Source organism: Coregonus clupeaformis, chromosome 17 (assembly GCF_020615455.1).
Source record: "Coregonus clupeaformis isolate EN_2021a chromosome 17, ASM2061545v1, whole genome shotgun sequence".
In the NCBI taxonomy this organism is placed as follows: domain Eukaryota; kingdom Metazoa; phylum Chordata; class Actinopteri; order Salmoniformes; family Salmonidae; genus Coregonus; species Coregonus clupeaformis.
In genome coordinates, this window is record NC_059208.1 from 49183816 (window position 1) to 49206744 (window position 22929).

Below are 22929 nucleotides of genomic sequence, written 5' to 3' on the forward strand. Positions count from 1 at the left end.
GCATTAATCAGAGAGGCAACAAAGAGACCAAAGATAACCCTGAAGGAGCTGCAAAGCTCCACAGCGGAGATTGGAGTATCTGTCCATAGGACCACTTTAAGCTGTACACTCCACAGAGCTGGTCTTTACGGAAGTGTGGCCAGAAAAAAACCATTGCTTAAAGAAAAAAATAAGCAAACACGTTTGGTGTTCGCCAAAAGCCACGTGGGAGACTCCCCAAACATATGGAAGAAGGTACTCTGGTCAGATGAGACTAAAATTGAGCTTTTTGGCCATCAAGGAAAACGCTATGTCTGGCGCAAACCCAACACCTATCATCACCCCGAGAACACCATCATGCTGTGGGGATGTTTTTCATCGGCAGGGACAGGGAAACTGGTCAGAATTGAAGGAATGATGGATGGCGCTAAATACAGGGAAATTCTTGAGGGAAACCTGTTTCTGTCTTCCAGAGATTTGAGACTGGGACGGAGGTTCACCTTCCAGCAGGACAATGACCCCAAGCATACTGCTAAGGGGAAACATTTAAATGTCTTGGAATGGCCTAGTCAAAGCCCAGACCTCAATCCAATTGAGAATCTGTGGTATGACTTAAAGATTGCTGTACACCAGCGGAAGCCATCCAACTTTAAGGAGCTGGGGCAGTTTTGCCTTGAAGAATGGACAAAAATCCCAGTGGCTAGATGTGCCAAGTTTATAGAGACATACCCCAAGAGACTTGCAGCTGTAATTGCTGCAAAAGTTTGCTCTACAAAGTATTGACTTTGGGGGGGGGGTGAATAGTTATGCATGCTCAAGTTCAGTTTTTTTTGTCTTATTTCTTGTTTGTTTCACCCCAAAAAATATTTTGCATTTTCAAAGTGGTAGGCATGTTGTGTAAATCAAATGACACAAACCCCCCCAAAATCTATTTTAATTCCAGGTTGTAAGGCAACAAAATAGGAAAAATGCCAAGGGGGGTGAATACTTTCGCAAGCCACTGTACATGTGCACATTCACACGCACACACAAACATTACTTATTGGGAAGTCCTTATAAGGTCTTCCAGAGCCTAAATACACACAAGCTTGGGCCCAGATATTACATAGACAGACACACTTACAAAAATACAACAGCAAAAGTACAGAGTGGTTGGATAGTTGATGGGAAAGAAAGGAATTGAGAAGTGTTGATTAAATGGATGGAACTATGACTGTATTCATGAAATAAAAGAACATGCAGCGAGTGTTGTTGAAAATGAATAAACTGTGACTGGGTTGATGAAATAAACATGTTATGGAAAATACTATGAGAGCTAAAAACAAATATGATGAAGTTGGGGTATGTAAGGAGTAGAGGAGTTTAGTAGGGGTATTGATGTTCATGATCAGTTGGGGATAGGATGAATGAGCTGTTATTAAAGACTGATTTTTATAATTTTTGTATTATTACAGTAGTGTGATTACATTTTTTTTCACCTTTAGAAACCTTTAGAAACTATTGTATTGTTTTAAAAGGTAAGACTTGTTATTTTTCTTGTTATTAACAGTGTTTGTCATAAAATGATATAATAGACTTAGGGTAGCCCTAGGGGGGTTTAGGTGAAAGCCCTGAGGGTATCTTGAATTTACATTTATTATGCTTGCATTCATTTTTGTAATGAACTAGGACTTGTATGACTCTTTGATGACTCCGGGTTTGGAACATCAAAGCAAAGTTTATTCAAGTGCATGTTGTTGTTTTAAGGTTTCTAATTAATTTGATTGAGGATTTTGAGAATATGGTTAATTAATCAGAATTTCTGGAATAAAGGGACCTACGACCAGGCTATAGTACTAGTGCATTGGTAGGAGTCTGTGAAGGATTTAATCTAGGCCTTGCCAGACAGGAGAGATTATCCTTAAAGCGTCTACGGCGGAAGCTCTGACCTGAACAGCGGGAAGCGTTAGGTTGAGAAGGAGTGAGGCAGCATAGACACTAGGCTCTGGGGATTGCCCGCTAAGGCCCTTATCGCCTAGGCTGAGATACAGTCCCTAGCTGTGGCTAGCCTGTTGATAAGGTTGTGCAGCCTCTGTCAGGCCTTTTTAGGACTGGGACAAGGAATAACTGACTGCTTTGGGATAGGCAGATCCGGGTTGGATTCCGGCCCAGAAAAGGAGTGCACACACAGACAGAGAGAGAGAGAGATGGTTTATTGTGTATGCCAGGTCAAATCACACATCAGTGATTATGACGTATTTTCAAAAGTGTGAGACACAGCACCCTGTCTGTGTGTGTGTGTGTGTGCTGAACTCATTCTGTCAGCAGGGAGTCTCAGAGCTCTAACTCAAGTCATGAGATAACACTGCAACAGCTGAGAGAGCAGCAGGAAGAAAACACTCTTGCCAGCTTTTGTGTGTGTGTGTGTGTGTCAGGTAGTGTTTGTTTACATTCATTAGCATTGAGGGAGTGACACAATGGTGACTTTGTGTTGGGGGGGGCTGCCTGGTGTCAGGTTCCTGTTTGTGAGGCCACAGTGCGTCAGTGTCTAAGAAATCAAACATCTCAGACGTGTTTTATTCTAACAGATACATAGTGTAGGGCAGAGACAGAGAGCATAAATATAGAATATCTCTCTACCAGAGTCAGGCTGTACTCTCCCCATACACCATACAGGAGCAATACACCAACACTACAACTGCACTGAAACAGACTCTACACACTGTCGCCCTACCTATCACGCACAGATACACACAAACGCACACAACACATAGTAAATGCAAACAATCCCAGTCAGTCTCTGTGAGGGAGAAAAACAGCAGTAACATGCTGTTCCTCTAACACACACACGTGCTGAGACCACAGCAACCTCTGCCCCTCACACACACTGTGGGATGAGGGGAGCTCATAAGTCCAGGGCTCAGTGCCATGATGTCACAGTCTGTCTCTGGGGAATCCCCAGATTCAACAGATATTTACATCTCTCTCTCTAGGGTCATTCCAACATGTCACAATAGTGGAAACTCCCCCAGCTTACACCAATCCATAGCTTTTAAATCCATGAGAGGGAGTGTGCAAGTGCACCCTTTGTGGAGAATTGGGATGCAGCCAAAGTGATGTCTCTTTCACACCGTTCCTTCGTTCTGAGTATTTTAAGGTGTAGACAATAGACTCGCCTGGCTATGATCCCTCACAATCCCAAAGTTTATTTCCACTTTCAGGTTATTTCAGATCATTTCTGGGCAAGATCCAAAATGGCACGCTATTGCCACCATTCCTTATTTCCTATGTATTGAATAGGGTATGATTTCAGATTTGTCCCTGGAGTGAACAAAACCACATTGTAATGTTACTAAAGTCCAGACTGAAGTTCATAGAAAGGCTCAGAGTTAGAGTTCAGGGTTAAAGGTCATGAGTCAAGGGTAAGAGGTGAGAGGTGAAGCCGTCTGTCCATTAGGCACTGTTGGTCAGGAGGATGGTGGGGGTGGGGATATGGGTTGTGGGGGCGAAGCTGGAAGTCGTCTTGGGGTCATCCTTGGGGTCATCGTTCCCAGGATGCAGTGGGTGTATTATTGTCAGGGTCAGCTTACTCAGACCTGCCTCCAACTTCTGCTCCGCGCCCTCTGCTCTGTCCCCTACACACACACACACACACACACAAACGCATACAGAAAAGCAGAGTTAAAGGTGAATAAACTTGTTTTCTAACATACAATCCTATAAACAGTAGCCCAACAATAATCCAAGCAATTATCACATTTATAGACACAAAGTCCCCGGAACACACACAGACACACATACACACACCTCTTTCCTGGTCGCAGTCTGGGTCTGGGGAGGAGGCTCCACTGCACTGGGAGCGGGGGCCGAGGAGAGGAGAGTCATGCCCGGAACCACACCTCGACTCTGGGCTTAGCCAGCCGCCAGGACTGGGTCCCTCCATGGCACTGGGACAGGACGAGGACATGAGGGAGGGGGGGGGGGAGAGGTAGGCAGAGGGGGTGGAGAATGAGGAGGAGGGGTAGGGGCAGGGCAGGTCCAGAGGGGTGGAGGGGTAGGGAGGGAGAGAAGAGGAGGGGGAGGAAGAGGAGGGATGATGGGAGGAAGAGGGCATGTCGAGGGGAGCGGAAGTGGAAGTGGTGTAAGTTTCTGTGTCTTCCTCTGATCCACCATTGTTACCGCCTTCATCAAACGTCACAGATGCCACTGGAAAACACACACACACACAAATTAACATACACACAAAGATATACACATTAAAACCTGTGTGTGTGCACGTATGTGTGTGTCACTCACTGGACAGTCCGTCTGACTCCATCTTGAAGTTGGTGATGTCCTCATTCCCCCCCACCCCCTCAGCCCCCACACCCCTCCCTCTGGTTCCCATGGTGATGGAGTGTCGCCGGGCGTGGATCTCCTCAGAGATGGTCTCTAGGTTACGCAGCACTGTGCGGTAGTCTGCCTTGGCAACGGTCAGCTTCGCCTGAAACTCGTCTACGTGTTGTCTTAATTGCTGAGAGAGAGAAGAAAGTAGGGACATTACACACACAACGTGTTACAACACACGAACAAGTTATTGTGTATCTATGGCAACAATAAACACTGTACATACCTCAAGTTGTAAGTAGTATTTTGCCTTCAGTTCAAAATATGGCCTGCAGGTGGAGAGAGAAAGCAGGGGAGAGAGAGAGGGCGAGAGAGATTTGAGTCAGTAGTTCTGTCAGTGCGCTGTATAGTCGTCATAGCAACCATGAACTTCTGGAAAAATAACACGCCACCTCCAAGAGCTGCTACATTCCACAGGCCCTCAAAGGGAAACACACACACACACACACACACACTACCCCCAAACTCACACACACAAACATATACAATCACACATACACGCACACACTTCGCCCAAACTCACACACACACACACACACTACCCCCAAACTCACACACATATAGAGTATAAACACACACACACACTACCCCCAAAATCTCAAACACACACATATACAATCACATACACACACACACACAAACCCACACTACGCCCAAACTCATACACACATACACACCACGGCACACATCTGGACGACATCACATTCAGCAACGAGAGGCCCAAGATAGGGGCGGCTGAGTGCGTGTATCGTTCCTTTCTCTTCTCAGCAGAGTCAGTCACAGTAACAGGACCAAAACACGCACACACACACACACACACACCTAACACACACACACACCACACACATACACAGCCTTAAACGTACACACACACACCTGGACTTGTTGATGGTGCGTTTTAGTTTCTTCTCCAGCTGTCTCATATGACTGATGCAGGCGTTGTAGTGGTTCGCCGTCTTTCTGTGCTCTAATTCGCTACGAGTCCTCGCCATCTCCGCCTCCATTACCTGCAACAGCAAATAGGGTGGCAGAGTCAGTCTTTGGTGTGTGTGCTTTGATCTATTCCACCAAGATCAAGCTACTACTAATAATAGAAACGCGCATGCCCCGCCCACCTGAGGATCTGTCTTTTTCAGCCATTTATTTGCTGTGTTTGAGGGGTGCAAAATCTACTTGTCACTTAAATCTCACTGGATTGATTGCTTTCATTTTACTCCTGCGACTCTTTTATACTCTTGTTTGTGCCTGTCGTGTTTTCCCGTTAATGTTACGACCACGGAAATGTTTGTAATGACCTGTCAAACACACCCCGGTAATGGCTGACATGCTCCATGGGATACATTGTCTTTCCGTTGCATCTATAAGTACGTTAACGCTTTGTCAGGGATTAAACCCATTGTCTCGACACATCACAAGAAAGAGAAGAAAGATAACTTTATTTTGATGGGTGTTTTGGTGGAATTGGAAGAAGTAATAATTTAATAGAGTTGAATAGAGTTGAAATTAGATGTGCTGAAATGAAAGCAACTTCCTAAAATGAACACTCGGATTATAGTGATATTATGTCTGATCTCGCAAACAAAGTAAAGTATGTTTAGATACAGTTGAAGTCGGAAGTTTACATACACCTTAGCCAAATACATTTAAACTCTGTTTTTCACAATTCCTGACATTTAATCCTAGAAAAAATTCCCTGTCTTAGGTCAGTTAGGATCACCACTTTATTTTCAGAATGTGAAATGTCAGAATAATAGTAGAGAGAATGATTTATTTCAGCTTTTATTTCTTTCATCACAATCCCAGTGGGTCAGAAGTTTACATACACTCAATTTGTATTTGGTAGCATTGCCTTTAAATTGTTTAACTTGGGTCAAACGTTTCGGGTGAATTTTGGCCCATTCCTCCTGACAGAGCTGGTGTAACTGAGTCAGGTTTGTAGGCCTCCTTGCTCGCACACGCCTTTTCAGTTCTGCCCACACATTTTCTATAGGATTGAGGTCAAGGCTTTGTGATGGCCACTTCAATACCTTGACTTTGTTGTCCTTAAGCCATTTTGCCACAACTTTGGAAGTATGTTTGGGGTCATTGTCCATTTGGAAGACCCATTTGCGACCAAGCTTTAACTTCCTGACTGATGTCTTGCGATGTTGCTTCAATATATCCCCATAATTTTCCTTCCTCATGATGCCATCTATTTTGTGAAGTGCACCAGTCCGTCCTGCAGCAAAGCACCCCCACAGCCTGATGCTGCCACCCCTGTGCTTCACGGTTGGGATGGTGTTCTTCAGCTTGCTAGCGACCCCCTTTTTCCTCCAAACTTAACGATGGTCATTATGGCCAAACAGTTCTATTTTTGTTTAATCAGACCAGAGGACATTTCTCCAAAAAGTACGATCTTTGTACCCATGTGCAGTTGCAAACCGTAGTCTGGCTTTTTTATGGCGGTTTTGGAGCAGTGGCTTCTTCCTTGCTGAGTGGCCTTTCAGGTTTTGTCGATATAGGACTTGTTTTACTGTGGATATAGATACTTTTGTACATGTTTCCTCCAGCATCTTCACAAGGTCCTTTGCTGTTGTTCTGGGATTGATTTGCACTTTTCGCACCAAAGTACGTTCATCTCTAGGCACTGAGTTTGAAGGTAGGCCTTGAAATACATCCACAGGTACACCTCCAATTGACTCAAATTATGTCAATTAGCCTGTCAGAAGCTTCTAAAGCCATGACATAATTTCCTGGAATTTTCCAAGCTGTTTAAAGACACAGTGAACTTAGTGTATGTAAACTTCTGACCCACTGGAATTGTACCATTAGAAAAATGGTATTTGAGTGCATTAAACATTTCTTACATGTGACAATAAATGTAATACCTGAATTCCCACCAATATCCCTGAACTCCATTCATTATTTGTCTGTGCCAGTAAAATGTTTTATGTGCTATAATTCCGTCAATATCTGATCTGATCTGATCTAAAAGTTTGGAATATCTTCATCCATTGTCCAACTGTTGCATTTATTAGACTTGTTTTTAAAACCTTTTAACAATTGTGATGACCGTTGCTACTACAAATGCCTAATCAAGCTAAGCAAGCTAACAAACCCAGTCGTTCACAGTCTGCACACACTGTGGCTTTCCAGGACCAAGTGTTGCCCACCCCTGTAGTAAGATATTGTTTTGATTTAGTTATAAGTTATAGGTGTAATCCCATCAGTACCCTGTTGGTGGCGTGATTGAGCATCTCCTGCCAGGCTGAATCAAACTGTCTGCTGTCCTCCTCCAGGAGTCTCTCCTCTGCCAGGGCGATGGTCTCTTTAGCCGCCCGCAGGATCTCCACCGCCTTCTGGAACTCTCCCGTCGCCCTCTGGGCCTCCAGCTGGGCCTGGGGAGGGAATTAATGCTTTAATGTACTTTAATTAATACCTGAATGCTTTATTTAAAGGGAAATTTACTTTGCGCGATCCCTCTTGCAAAAAAGGTTTCTAACCTTCTGGTTATTATTCCTGGTTAAATAAAAAACAGGCAGGAGGGGGAGGAGAGGGGATGAGGGTGGAGAGGAGAGGGGATGAGGGTGGAGGAAGGACAGGGAGAGGACAGGGAGAGGGGAAGAATGGGATGAAAGCAGAGGAGAGGACAGTGGGGGGTGGGGGGAAGCAGAGGAGCGGACAGGGGAGGGGGGAGGATGGGATGAAAGCAGAGGAGAGGACAGGGAGGGGGGAGGAAAGCAGAGGAGAGGGGAGGGGGGAGGATGAGAGAAAAGCAGAGGAGAGGACAGGGGAGGGGGGAGGATGGGAGGAAAGCAGAGGAGAGGACGGGGGGATGGGAGGAAAGCAGAGGAGAGGACAGGGAGGGGAGGAGGATGGGAGGAAAGCAGAGGAGAGGACAGGGAGGGGGGGAGGATGGGAGGAAAGCAGAGGAGAGGACGGGGGGGGATGGGAGGAAAGCAGAGGAGAGGACATGGAGGGGGAGGATGGGAGGAAAGCAGAGGAGAGGACGGGGGGAGGATGGGAGGAAAGCAGAGGAGAGGACAGGGGAGGGGAGGAGGATGGGAGGAAAGCAGAGGAGAGGACAGGGATGGGGGGAGGATGGGAGGAAAGCAGAGGAGAGGACAGGGAGGGGGGGAGGATGGGAGGAAAGCAGAGGAGAGGACAAAGAGGGGGAGGATGGGAGGAAAGCAGAGGAGAGGACAGGGAGGAGGGAGGATGGGAGGAAAGCAGAGGAGAGGACAGGGGAGGGGGGGAGGATGGGAGGAAATGAGAGGACAGGAGGGGGAGGATGGGAGGAAAGCAGAGGAGAGGACGGGGGGAGGATGGGAGGAAAGCAGAGGAGAGGACAGGGGAGGGGGGGAGGAAGGGAGGAAATGAGAGGACAGGAGGGGGAGGATGGGAGGAAAGCAGAGGAGAGGACGGGGGGGAGGATGGGAGGAAAGCAGAGGAGAGGACAGGGGGGTGGGAAGAAAGCAGAGGACAGGGGAGGGGGGAGGATGGGAGGAAAGCAGAGGAGAGGACAGGGGGGATGGGAGGAAAGCAGAGGAGAGGAAAGGGGAGGGGGGGATGGGAGGAAAGCAGAGGAGAGGACAGGGAGGGGGGAGGATGGGAGGAAAGCAGAGGAGAGGACAGGGAGGGGGGGAGGATGGGAGGAAAGCAGAGGAGAGGACAGGGGAGGGGGGAGGATGGGAGGAAAGCAGAGGAGAGGACAGGGGAGGGGGGAGGATGGGAGGAAAGCAGAGGAGAGGACAGGGGGATGGGAGGAAAGCAGAGGAGAGGACAGGGAGGGGGAGGATGGGAGGAAAGCAGAGGAGAGGACAGGGAGGGGGGGAGGATGGGAGGAAATGAGAGGACAGGAGGGGGAGGATGGGAGGAAAGCAGAGGAGAGGACGGGGGGGGAGGATGGGAGGAAAGCAGAGGAGAGGACAGGGGGGGTGGGAAGAAAGCAGAGGACAGGGGAGGGGGGAGGATGGGAGGAAAGCAGAGGAGAGGACAGGGGGGGGATGGGAGGAAAGCAGAGGAGAGGAAAGGGGAGGGGGGGGGATGGGAGGAAAGCAGAGGAGAGGACAGGGAGGGGGGAGGATGGGAGGAAAGCAGAGGAGAGGACAGGGAGGGGGGGAGGATGGGAGGAAAGCAGAGGAGAGGACAGGGGAGGGGGAGGATGGGAGGAAAGCAGAGGAGAGGACAGGGGAGGGGGGGAGGATGGGAGGAAAGCAGAGGAGAGGACAGGGGGGGGGATGGGAGGAAAGCAGAGGAGAGGACAGGGGAGGGGGAGGATGGGAGGAAAGCAGAGGAGAGGACAGGGAGGGGGGAGGATGGGAGGAAAGCAGAGGAGAGGACAGGGGAGGGGGAGGATGGGAGGAAAAGCAGAGGAGAGGACAGGGGAGGGGGGAGGATGGGAGGAAAGCAGAGGAGAGGACAGGGGAGGGAGGGGGATGTGGAAGTAGAAGAAGAAAAAGACAGAGACTTTGAGTTCTTTAGTTCTTTTAATCATGTTCTGGATTCTCCAAAGCGAGCTGCTTCACTACACAGCTACTGTTGAAATAGGAATAGCTACTGTATATAATTTAGGTCTATACAAACAAACACACACACACACACACACACACACAAACACACACTGAGCAGAGCAGCTTCTCATGATTGCTTAAAGTCCTTTATCTCTTTCTGAACACAAGACGTTAGAGAGAGAGAGAGAGAGAGAGAGAGAGAGAGAGAGAGAGAGAGAGAGAGAGAGAGAGAGTATGATGCTCAAGTTCAAATACAAACTAATTTACATCACAAAGACCTGGTTTAATCACCCTCCATTCCTCTCTTTCTCTCCATCCCCGTTTCTCTCAATATCCCTCCATATCTCCATCCTATTTTTCCATCCCTCTCTTTGTGTGTATATGTGTATGTTTCTCTCTGAAAGCAGATTTTTAAAGAGCACCACAGACCCCTGCCCACCAGCCAGCTCCCTTTGCCAGTACATAACAACAGCAGACTGTCATAGAGGCCATGGACCAACCTAGGGACCAAACCACCTAGAACACACACACATACATGCATACTGTATCAAACAGGCAAAAAGTATTTGTTGGTGCAGGGTGCTGTTGAATTCTCAGTGGTGTCTCAAATGTCTTTGGATGGTGCTGACCAGGGGCGCAACTTTTACTGGGGATGGGGGGGGGTACATGTCCCCCCCACATTCTGAAATTGCATTTTGTCCCCCCAGTTTTATAATTAGAATGTGATACAAAACAAGGCAATGGTGTGCTTTAGGACCATGCAGATGGCTCCGAGCGGTTGGGTAGGCTGTTTGGAGTGTGTGGATAAAAAAATTATAATAAAAAATAAAATAGAAATGTCCCCCCCACTTCTAAAACCAAAGTTGTGCCCCTTGTGCTGACTGTCTCATATTCACTGTCTCATTTACATTCAACGGTCTGCTTCAGAGTCAGACACTCATATGTGTCTAGACCCACTCATATACTCCACCTCAAGCAGGCTGAGGCCCTAGTAAAGTGTTCTTGAAATAGACATACTATAGGAGTGAGGTGTGTGAGTGAGTGTGTGAGCAGTTCTACAGTGTGAGAGTGCTAGGGTCTAAACAGAGCTTTCAGAGGTCAGGGGTTAAAGGTCAGAGGTTATCCAAATAGATAGGGGGGGGGCCTTAACTTAAGACCCCCGTACCCCATCCAGCACTACCCAGCAGACCCCCTCCGCCCCTACTCCCTACCCCTCCCCCATCCAGCACTACCCAGCAGACCCCCTCCGCCCCTACTCCCTACCCCTCCCCCATCCAGCACTACCCAGCAGACCCCCTCCGCCCCTACTCCCTACCCCATCCAGCACTACCCAGCAGACCCCTCCGCCCCTACTCCCTACCCCTCCCCAGCACTCTAATACATGTTTTAACTCCCTCACACTGGGGTTAACAAGTTTAGCTTGAGCTCTCCCACTCTGGCAGGGAAGAAGATTTGAGATGGAGGGATGAAAGGAGGGAGGGAAGATGGGAGGGAGGGATATGTTTTTCTCCTCTCATAATTGACAAACAAGAAGACTCCATACTTTCATTTTCTCTCTCTCTATCCTCTTTCTTTCCATCTCCCTCTCTCTCTCTCCCCCCCTCCCCCTTCTCTCTCTCCTGGACTGCTTTATTGTCTCAACTAAAGACACCAGACACACAGTCGTATATTTAACAAAGACAAACCTTCAAACATCACAAATTATGGACTCCCTAATATGTTTATGCATGTTTGTGTGTGTGTTGGGTAAAGCACAAGCAAAACATTCTCTCTCTGAACCACTGAAACTTTGTTAAGACAAATCCCACCAGCACGTATCTCCCAGCACAGGCACAGGAAGGGGCCAGGAACTCCTGCCTCTTTTGCTCTTACCTCAGGAAGTGTGTGTGTGTGTTAAATTGCATCCTTAGTTATTTATTCTGCCTACATACAGTATGCCTGCATGTCTCTCTCTAAGACACACAAACACATCCCTTGTGATACATATCACCTCACGCCCATCATACTCTCACTCCCCTTCCATAATCAGACAAACACATACATAGCACTTCACCACAACACACAGATAACTGTTTGCTGGTTGTAGCCTCTCTCTCTCTCTCTCTCTCTGTCTCTTCCTTACCCTGAGACAGGCTGTTGGGCTTCACTAGTGTGTGAGAGAGAGCAAAAGACAGACAAAGAGAGAGACAGCTTCCTGAAAAAGAGCTACGGTCCTTAAACCTCCTGAACCTTCCACTCCTCTCCTCTCCTCTCCTCTCCTCTCAGTCTCCGCATCGGAATGTCAGAGGAGAGACAGTAGGGGGCTGGCATGGAGGGCTGGGAAGTGGAGGGGGTACTGCAGGGTGGTGGAGTGCGCTGGGGGGAAGCTGGGGGTAGTGAAGGATAATACATGCCACTTAGCAGACACTTTTCTCCAAAGCCACTTTCAGTTCAATGAGTCCTAACATATTTTAGTTTGTATGTGATGTGATCCCTGTGGGAGTTGAACCTACAACCTTGGTTTTGTAAGCCCCACGCATATACCAACTAAGCTAAACAGAACCAGGATGAGATGGGGGGAGGGAGAGAGAGAAGGCTGTTGGATCAGGCTCCTCCATAAAGGAGGTCACATATGAAATATTCAGACATTAATCATAACTAAACAATGGAAGGTTTTATCCCTAAGGCTCACTGGGGGCTATAGCTAGATAGGGCTGTGGCCTATTTATGTCACTCTCCTCTTTCATACACACACAGCCACACAAATACACAGCCACACACACAGCAAGTCAGTGCATATGGGTGTTTGTGAGCTCGTTCAGACCCTGCGTTGTGTCCCACCATATCTGTAAACTCTCAGTAATCCTGCCACTCAGCTGAAGCTGTCATCTACACATGCTGTACCTCTACATTGACCAGGCTGATGGAGACAAAGTGAACCTAGAACAGACACACACACACACTCTGTCCGCTTGTACCCCCAGCCCAACCCTTTCCCTTCAAAGCACAGACAGGTCAGCTAATTTTTCAGTTGGCACACACACACCAGTCATTTGTTGAATGACTGAAACGCTGCTCTCTCATAGGCTGTTGCCAGCTGTGAGGAACCGAGCCCCCTGGGGGGTCTGAATATCTGCCACGAGCCAATCAGAGTAGCTATAGGAGGTAGGCGCGACAGGAGGGGAAGAGGACCTGTCCCAAAATACCCACAATACCCCTGGCTGGCCTCCTCTCCTGGTCTCCACACACACACACACACACACACACACACACACACACACACACACACACACACACACACACACACACACACACACACACACACACACACACACACACACACTACACACACACACACACACACACACACACACACACCCACCCACTGATTAGAGAGGATAAATAAATAAAGGATTAAACACCTCCACCTGAGAGACTCATCTATCTATCCCCCCTATTGACAACCAGCTGACAGAGTGTGTGTGTGTGTGTGTGTGTGTGTGTGTGTGTGTGTGTAGCAGTGTGTGATCAGTGAGTCGCAGTGTGTGATCAGTCTGAGTTAGAGAGCGAGTGTGATAGAGTTATAAATAGATACAACGTGACTGCTAGTCTGGCTTTGAACTCCTTGAGTGTGTGTGTTGTCTTTAAAACGTTCCTATCATGTACCCTGTTGAAACCCTGCCTGTCTGGCTACCTGCCTGTCTGTCTGGGGAGCTGTACTTCAGAAGACCACCGGCTCTACTCCAGGTCTAATCTAATGTTTGAATGTGTTTGTGTGTGTGTGTGTGTGTGTGTGTGTGTGTGTGTGTGTGTGTGTACCTGTCTGGCCACTCTCCTGGCCTCCCAGTAAGGTTTGGAGTCCTCTACAGCTCTGCCGATCCTCTTCACCTGCTCATCCAGCTTCACTGTGGCTTCTACCAGCACCGCACGGAACCTCTGGCGACAGTCCTACACACACACACACACACACACACACACACACACACACACACACACACACACACACACACACACACACACACACACACACAGCAGTTAGTAAAGCACCAACAAATCTCCATATTCAAAGACCTTCCCTCAGGGATCCTATACTGTATGTATGACATTTTGTCCTGTTCTATTCTATTGTCACCACTGCATGTTAGCTCCACAGACAGCTGGTGCTACTTTCTACACAGAGAGTATCTATATAACACTGTGTCAGTGTCTCTGTGTTGTGTTGTTTTGGAAAGTGTTTTCTCAGTTTCCCCCTCCCCTCCTCCTCCTTTCCTCCTCTTCTCCATCCCAAATCAGAGAACTGAGATAAAGTCTGTCTCAACCCATAAGCTCAAGAAACGATCCTGGCCCAACAACACTGTGCTTCCTAACAGAATTACAAATTACAAAAGAGAGAGAGAGAGAGAGAGAGAGAGAGAGAGAGAGAGAGAGAGAGAGAGAGAGAGAGAGAGAGAGAGAGAGAGAGAGAGAGAGAGAGAGAGAGAGAGAGAGAGAAGTGTTGAAACCTACCAAAAACAATTAGGAAACAACAAATTAAATCCATTCTAGACAACTTCCTGGACAAAACGTTCCACTGTAATAGTGAAGGTGTAAACTTGGCAGTAGAAAACCTAAACACTATATTTGACCTCTCAGCTTCCCTATCAAATCTAAAAATCTCTAACAGAAAACCAAAAAAAAGTAATAACAGTGATAAATGGTTTGATGAAGAATGCAAAAACCTAAGAAAGAAATTGAGAAACCTATCCAACCAAAAACATAGAGACCCAGAAAACTTGAGCCTACGCCTTCACTATGGTGAATCACTAAAACAATACAGAAATACACTACGGAAAAAGAAGGAACAGCATGTCAGAAATCAGCTCAATGTAATTGAAGAATCCATAGACTTTAACCACTTCTGGGAAAATTGGAAAACACTAAACAAACAACAACACGAAGAGCTATCTATCCAAAACGGAGATGTATGGGTAAACCACTTCTCCAATCTTTTTGGCCCTATAACAGAGAACAAACAGCAAAAAAATATACATGATCAAATGCTAATCTTAGAATCAACTATTAAAGACTACCAGAACCCACTGGATTCTCCAATTACATTGAATGAACTACAGGACAAAATACAAACCCTCCAACCCAAAAAGTCCTGTGGTGTTGATGGTATCCTCAATGAAATGATAAAATATACAGACCACAAATTTCAATTAGCTATACTTAAACTCTTTAACATCATCCTTAGCTCTGGCATCTTCCCCAATATTTGGAACCAAGGACTGATCACCCCAATCCACAAAAGTGGAGACAAATTTGACCCCAATAACTACCGTGGGATATGCGTCAACAGCAACCTTGGGAAAATCCTCTGCATTATCATTAACAGCAGACTAGTTCATTTCCTCAGTGAAAACAATGTACTGAGCAAATATCAAATTGGCTTTTTACCAAATTACCGTACGACAGACCACGTATTCACCCTGCACACCCTAATTGACAAACAAACAAACCAAAACAAAGGCAAAGTCTTCTCATGCTTTGTTGATTTCAAAAAAGCTTTTGACTCAATTTGGCATGAGGGTCTGCTATACAAATTGATGGAAAGTGGGGTTGGGGGAAAAACATACGACATTATAAAATCCATGTACACAAACAACAAGTGTGCGGTTAAAATTGGCAAAAAACACACACATTTCTTTCCACAGGGCCGTGGGGTGAGACAGGGATGCAGTTTAAGCCCCACCCTCTTCAACATATATATCAACGAATTGGCGAGGGCACTAGAACAGTCTGCAGCACCCGGCCTCACCCTACTAGAATCTGAAGTCAAATGTCTTCTGTTTGCTGATGATCTGGTGCTTCTGTCACCAACCAAGGAGGGCCTACAGCAGCACCTAGATCTTCTGCACAGATTCTGTCAGACCTGGGCCCTGACAGTAAATCTCAGTAAGACAAAAATAATGGTGTTCCAAAAAAGGTCCAGTTGCCAGGACCACAAATACAAATTCCATCTAGACACCGTTGCCCTAGAGCACACAAAAAACTATACATACCTCGGCCTAAACATCAGCGCCACAGGTAACTTCCACAAAGCTGTGAACGATCTGAGAGACAAGGCAAGAAGGGCCTTCTATGCCATCAAAAGGAACATAAAATTTGACATACCAATTAGGATCTGGCTAAAAATACTTGAATCAGTTATAGAACCCATTGCCCTTTATGGTTCTGAGGTCTGGGGTCCGCTCACCAACCAATAATTCACAAAATGGGACAAACACCAAATTGAGACTCTGCATGCAGAATTCTGCAAAAACATCCTCCGTGTACAACGTAAAACACCAAATAATGCATGCAGAGCAGAATTAGGCCAATACCCGCTAATTATCAAAATCCAGAAAAGAGCCGTTAAATTCTATAACCACTTAAAAGGAAGCGATTCCCAAACCTTCCATAACAAAGCCATCACCTACAGAGAGATGAACTTGGAGAAGAGTCCCCTAAGTAAGCTTGTCCTGGGGCTCTGTTCACAAACACAAGCAGACCCCACACAGCCCCAGGACAACAACAACAACAACACAACTAGACCCAACCAAATCATGAGAAAACAAAAAGAGAATTACTTGACACATTGGAAAGAACAACAACAAAAAATAAACTGAGCAATCTAGAATGCTATTTGGCCCTAAACAGAGAGTACACAGTGGCAGAATACCTGACCACTGTGACTGACCCAAACTTAAGGAAAGCTTTGACTATGTACAGACTCAGTGAGCATAGCCTTGCTATTGAGAAATGCCGCCGTAGGCAGACCTGGCTCTCAAGAGAAGACAGGCTATGTGCACACTGCCCACAAAATGAGGTGGAAACTGAGCTGCACTTCCTAACCTCCTGCCAAATGTATGACCATATTAGAGACACATATTTCCCTCAGATTACAGCGATCCACAAAGAATTCGAAAACAAACCCAATTTTGATAAACTCCCTTATCTACTGGTGTCACAGAGACCGCCGAGGCTGCTCCTCCTCCTTGCTCGGGCAGGCTTCGGCGTTCGTCGTACCCGGAGTACTAGCTACTACCGCTTGATGTTTTCGATGTTTGTTTGGTTATGTCTAGTTGGTGCACCTGTCTCGTATTCTGTCTTGATTATGTCTCCTATAAGTTCCCCTGTGTTAGGTTTGCATTTTGTGTGTTATTCTCCGCCTGTCTTGTATGTTTAGGTTCTGTGTCTTTGGCTTTTGTGGGATTTACGCACTCGCGTATTTGTTACACCTCTTGTGTTTTAGAGGCTGTTATTTTGTGTGTACCTTAAGAGGTATTGAGTAAAGTCGTCTTGACTATTCCTCTGTGTCCTGCGCTTGACTCCACCACCGCATCCACATCAGAACCTTGACAACTGGGTGAAAAACCACAGTGTGCCATCACAGCTGCAAGATTTGTGACCTGTTGCCACAAGAAAAGGGCAACCAGTGAAGAACAAACACCATTGTAAATACAACCCATATTTATGTTTATTTATTTTCCCATTTGTACTTTAACTATTTGCACATTGTTACAACACTGTATATATACATATGACATTTGAAATGTCTTTATTCTTTTGAAACTTCTGAGTGTAATGTTTACTGTTAATATTTATTGTTTATTTCACTTTTGTTTACTATCTACTTCACTTGCTTTGGCAATGTTAACATACGTTTCCCATGACAATAAAGCCCTTAAATTGAAATTGAATTGAGAGAGAGAGAGAGAGTAGTCCCAGGGTTTAATGGTCAGAGAGAGGCCCTTCAGACTAGTCTACCCTACAGGGTCTCTAGAGGGGGTCAGGCCAGTCTACCCTACAGGGTCTCTAGAGGGGGTCAGGTCAGTCTACTCTACAGGGTCTTTAGAGGGGGTCAGGCCAGTCTACCCTACAGGGTCTCTAGCGTGGGTCAGAGAGTCACCTTTGTTTATAACGTAAACAACTTGACATACCTAACATACCTCACCTTCAGACATTCTCTTTCGCTGGACTAGATTCCTAGAAATATACAACACACTTTGTGTATAACACATGCATTACATGTGGATGTGTATAATACATGTGTGTTCTTCCTGAAACACAAGGAATATACTGACATTTCCACTAAGTACTCAATGTTTTTAGTAAACTCGCTCTCTCCCCCCCTCCCTCTCTCTCTCTCTCTCTCTCTCTCTCTCTCTCTCTCTCTCTCTCTCTCTCTCTCTCTCTCTCTCTCTCTCTCTCTCTCTCTCTCTCTCTCTCTCTCTCTCTCTCTCTCTCTCTCTCTCTCTCTCTCTCTCTCTCTCTCTCTCTCTCTCTCTCTCTCTCTCTCTCTCTCTCTCTCTCCCTCCCTCCTCCCTCCTCCTCCCTCCCTCCCTCCCTCCCTCCCTCCCTCTGTTGTTGTTTTAACCTCTCTGGACTCAAAGGGAAGAGTTTGGAGGAGAGCGTATTTCTAATGAAAACCAGAAGAGAAAAGGAGATGGTTTAGAGGAAATGAAGAAGTCATACTTGGAACAGACTGCTAAAGGCTCAAATACAGGACAGAGTTGTGTCCCTCCAAACCAGGAACAAGCTCCTCTTCTATCCAAAGATAGAGTAGGGAGTAGGGATTAGGGAGTAGGGATGAGTAGGGAGTAGGGACGAGTAGGGAGTAGGGAGTAGGGACGAGTAGGGAGTAGGGACGAGTAGGGAGTAGGGACGAGTAGGGAGTAGGGACGAGTAGGGACGAGTAGGGAGTAGGGAGTAGGGAGTAGGGATGAGTAGGGAGTAGGGACGAGTAGGGAGTAGGGAGTAGGGACGAGTAGGGAGTAGGGACGAGTAGGGAGTAGGGGGTAGGGAGTAGGGGGTAGGGAGTAGGGAGTAGGGACGTGTAGGGGGTAGGGAGTAGGGACGAGTAGGGAGTAGGGAGTAGGGACGAGTAGGGAGTAGGGAGTAGGGAGTAGGGACGAGTAGGGAGTAGGGATGAGTAGGGAGTAGGGACGAGTAGGGAGTAGGGAGTAGGGACGAGTAGGGAGTAGGGACGAGTAGGGACGAGTAGGGAGTAGGGATGAGTAGGGAGTAGGGACGAGTAGGGAGTAGGGAGTAGGGGTGAGTAGGGAGTAGGGACGAGTAGGGAGTAGAGAGTAGGGAATAGGGACGAGTAGGGAGTAGGGACGAGTAGGGAGTAGGGAGTAGGGAATAGGGACGAGTAGGGAGTAGGGACGAGTAGGGAGTAGGGACGAGTAGGGAGTAGGGACGAGTAGGGAGTAGGGACAAGTAGGGAGTAGGGATGAGTAGGGAGTAGGGACGAGTAGGGAGTAGGGAGTAGGGACGAGTAGGGAGTAGGGACGAGTAGGGAGTAGGGATGAGTAGGGAGTAGGGATGAGTAGGGAGTAGGGACGAGTAGGGAGTAGGGACGAGTAGGGAGTAGAGAGTAGGGAATAGGGACGAGTAGGGAGTAGGGACGAGTAGGGAGTAGGGAGTAGGGAATAGGGACGAGTAGGGAGTAGGGACGAGTAGGGAGTAGGGAGTAGGGACGAGTAGGGACGAGTAGGGAGTAGGGAGTAGGGACAAGTAGGGAGTAGGGACGAGTAGGGAGGGGCAGCTGGGAATGTGCTGTGAGAGTTTTTCTGACCAGGAATTCCATCCAGGAAAACTGTGACACACATCACACAGGGACTGTGTAGGATCTCAGTTTGAGCCTGAGTTTGCTACAGTAGGAAAATAATCCTGCCGCAATAGGAAATGTGAATGATTATGTGGATTATAATTAATATACATTTTTGTAGGGGTTGATTCAGTTTTCGTAAGGGAAAATCAAGTCTGAAATTTCAAAGTGGAAATTACAAACTTCAGAAGCCTTTTAAAATCCCAAATACACCACAAGTTTACCATTTCCTGCATTCCTGGCCTACCTCCAGCTCAGTCTCCCAGCGGTTGATGTTATCTGTAGACTGGTTCAACTTCTCCAACTCCCCCTGTTTACACACAACACACAGGAGACAGGGAGGAGGGAAGGAGGAGGGAGGAGAGGAGGAGGAGAGAATGGAGAGAAGGAGGGAGAGAATAAAGAGAAGGTATAGGGAGGAAAGAGAAAGAGAGAGCAAGAATGCAGAGATTGGGAAGAGAAAGGATAGAGAAAAGGAGATGTGCGTAAATAGAGAGAAGGAGAGAGAAGAAGGAGAAAGGAATGAGGAGAATAGATTTGGAGAGAGGACAAAAAATATGGAGGTATGAAAAGAAAAGGAGGGCAGCGTTAACTCAAATCTGTCCTGATCTCAGCCAGGCCCTGACACATCTGGAGATGGTTAAACGTGTGTGTGTGCGTCAGAACCACTGGAATTTACTCAAAAAAGCAGTGAAACCTCAAGTCCCATTGTCATTCTGACTTTGCATTCTGACATGCATAATAACGTAATAACATCATTATATATATCTAGCTACAATAATAACAGTTTGGCTAATCACTGTACCTGGATCCTCGGGTCCACCTCTTCCACCTCGTGAGATTCACACTCTTCCTCTGATCTGTTTCCATTTTCCAACTTCTCCATATTTCTTAGTATTTTGGGGGTTCTCAGAACCAGGGTCCTCGGTGCTACACAAAATGCGAACCCCGCCAAGATGAGACTTCAGCGGCTAGTTTAGTTCAGGCGGTCCGTCGTCTCTGACTACACCCGTAGAAGACTCAACAGTATAATAGAATCCACACCAGGTTCGCAAATACTCTAATATACTGCAGTTAGATAGAAAATTGTAGAGGCAGGAAAACATGTCTGTTTGTGGCTCATCACTGAAATGAATCCCACAGACACCACAGTCGGTTCTGCTGAAAGCGACCTTCCCCGAAAGACAGTGACCGTATGAGTGAGAGGGTTTCCACTAGTTACCACAGCCAAAAAGTCATAATTGGCTATATCGTAAAAATTCATAACAACTAAAATGTGCTTTTTGGTCTTCATTTAAGGTTAAGCATAAGGTTAGCAGTGTGGTTAATGTTAGGGTTAGGTTTAAAATCACATTTTAAGAAGATACATTTTAGAAATAGGCGGGGTTTATGACTGTGGTTGTGGTTTTCTAGTGACGACCGCTTTAGAGAGAGGCGAGAGAGGTAAACTCCTATATCTATTGGGTGAAATACCACAGTGTGCAATCACAGCAGCAATATTTGTGACCTGTTGCCACAAGAAAAGGGCAACCAGTGAACAACAAACACCATTGTAAATACAACCTATATTTATGTTTATTTATTTTCCCTTTTGTACTTTAACTATTTGCACATCATTACAACGCTGTATATATACATAATTGTACATTTGAAATGTCTTTATAGTGGTCTTTACTGTGGTCCTCTGTAGCTCAGCTGGTAGAGCACGGCGCTTGTAACGCCAAGGTAGTGGGTTCGATCCCGGGGACCACCCATACACAAAAATGTATGCACGCATGACTGTAAGTCGCTTTGGATAAAAGCGTCTGCTAAATGGCATATTATTATTATTATATGATTTATTATTTTGGAACTTTTGTGAGTGTAATGTTTACTGTTAATTTTGTATTGTTTATTTCAATTTTGTTTATTATCTATTTCACTTGCTTTGGCAATGTAAACATATGTTTGCCATCCCAATAAAGCCCCTTAAATTGAATTGAATTGAATTGAGAGGGAGCTGTCGCGAGAGATGAGATAAAATGGGAATTGTGGATAGTGCGCCCCCTTCTGACCATTAAGATTAAACGTAGAAGCAGGCGCGAGCCTGCCTGAGTGCGAGAGGACAAAAGAGAGCACAGAGAAGGCGAAAGGACTGCACTGTATGGAGGGTGATATGTGCCAGAATTAAGCCTGGGCAACCGTACCACTGTGTGACTGTTGCCTACCATTGAACGTCAGACTGACATGACATGATACAAACGCTTTACTAACGTCTGCGTGACGCCTGCGTGTAACTAACATGTCGTCATACCAACGAATACATTTACATTTTTGTCATTTAGCAGACGCTCTTATCCAGAGCTACTTACAGTTAGTGAGTGCATAAAAAAATTTTTTCATACTGAATGAAAGTCATAAGGTGCATAGTTTATATTTATATTAATTAAATCTCAGCCATAAATGTTACAAATTTACAGTTTTTCCCATGCAAGCCGACATTCCGAAGTAGCCACCTTGAGCTATAGTGTAGCCTACGGTTTGTGTATTCCCTGTAATCGCTCGAATTTCAACAAGCATTTTTCTACGGCTGGCCATGCTTTCCACCTGGCTACCGGTCACCAGCTCTGCACCCTCCGCTGCAACTTGCCCATGCCCCCTTCCCCCCCGCTCCTCCTTCACACAAATTCAGACAGCTGATGTTCTGAAAGAGCTGCAAAATCTGGACCCCTACAAATCATCTGGGCTAGACAATCTGGACCCTTTCTTTCTAAAATTAGCTGCCAAAATTGTCGCAACCCCTATTACTAGCCTGTTCAACCTCTCTTTCATAACGTCTGAGATCCCCAGAGATTTGAAAGCTGCCGCGGTCATCTCCCTCTTCAAAGGGGGTGACACTCTAGATCCAAACTGTTACAGACCTATATCCATCCTGCCCTGCCTTTCGAAAGTTTTTGAAACACAAGTTAACAAACAGATCACTGACCATTTCGAATCACACCGTACCTTCTCTGCTATGCAATCCAGTTTCCGAGCTGGTCATGGGTGCACCTCAGCCACGCTCAAGGTCCTAAACGATATTATAACCGTGATCGATAATAGACAGTACTGTGCAGCCGTCTTCATCGACCTGGCCAAGGCTTTCGACTCTGTCAACCACAGCATTCTTATTGGCAGACTAAATAGCCTTGGTTTCTCAAATGACTGCCTCGCCTGGTTCACCAACTACTTCTCAGATAGAGTTCAACGTGTCAAATCGGAGGGCCTGTTGTCTGGACCTATGGCAGTCTCTATGGGAGTGCCACAGGATTCAATTATTGGGCCGACTCTTTTCTCTGTGTATATCAATGATGTCGCTCTTGCTGCTGGTGATTCTCAGATCCACCTCTATGCGGACAACACCATTTTGTATACATCTGGCCCTTCATTGGACACTGTGTTAACAAACCTCCAAACGAGCTTCAATGCTATACAACACTCCTTCCGTAGCCTCCAACT

General features: G+C 46.5%; 1 protein-coding gene across 1 annotated transcript; it reads right to left on the reverse strand.

Annotated features, from left to right (window-relative positions):
• Positions 1-2152: 2152 nt before the first annotated feature.
• LOC121586636 (SH3 domain-binding protein 5) lies at positions 2153-20716 on the reverse strand. The gene is made up of 9 exons (XM_041903520.2): positions 20258-20716; positions 19700-19762; positions 13635-13763; positions 7557-7721; positions 5221-5351; positions 4571-4613; positions 4255-4471; positions 3766-4164; positions 2153-3593 (listed from the first exon to the last, which is right to left on the reverse strand). Exons 1-9 carry the CDS (start codon positions 20336-20338, stop codon positions 3412-3414), a joined length of 1410 nt encoding a protein of 469 aa, XP_041759454.2. The 5' UTR covers positions 20339-20716; the 3' UTR covers positions 2153-3411.
• Positions 20717-22929: the final 2213 nt, after the last annotated feature.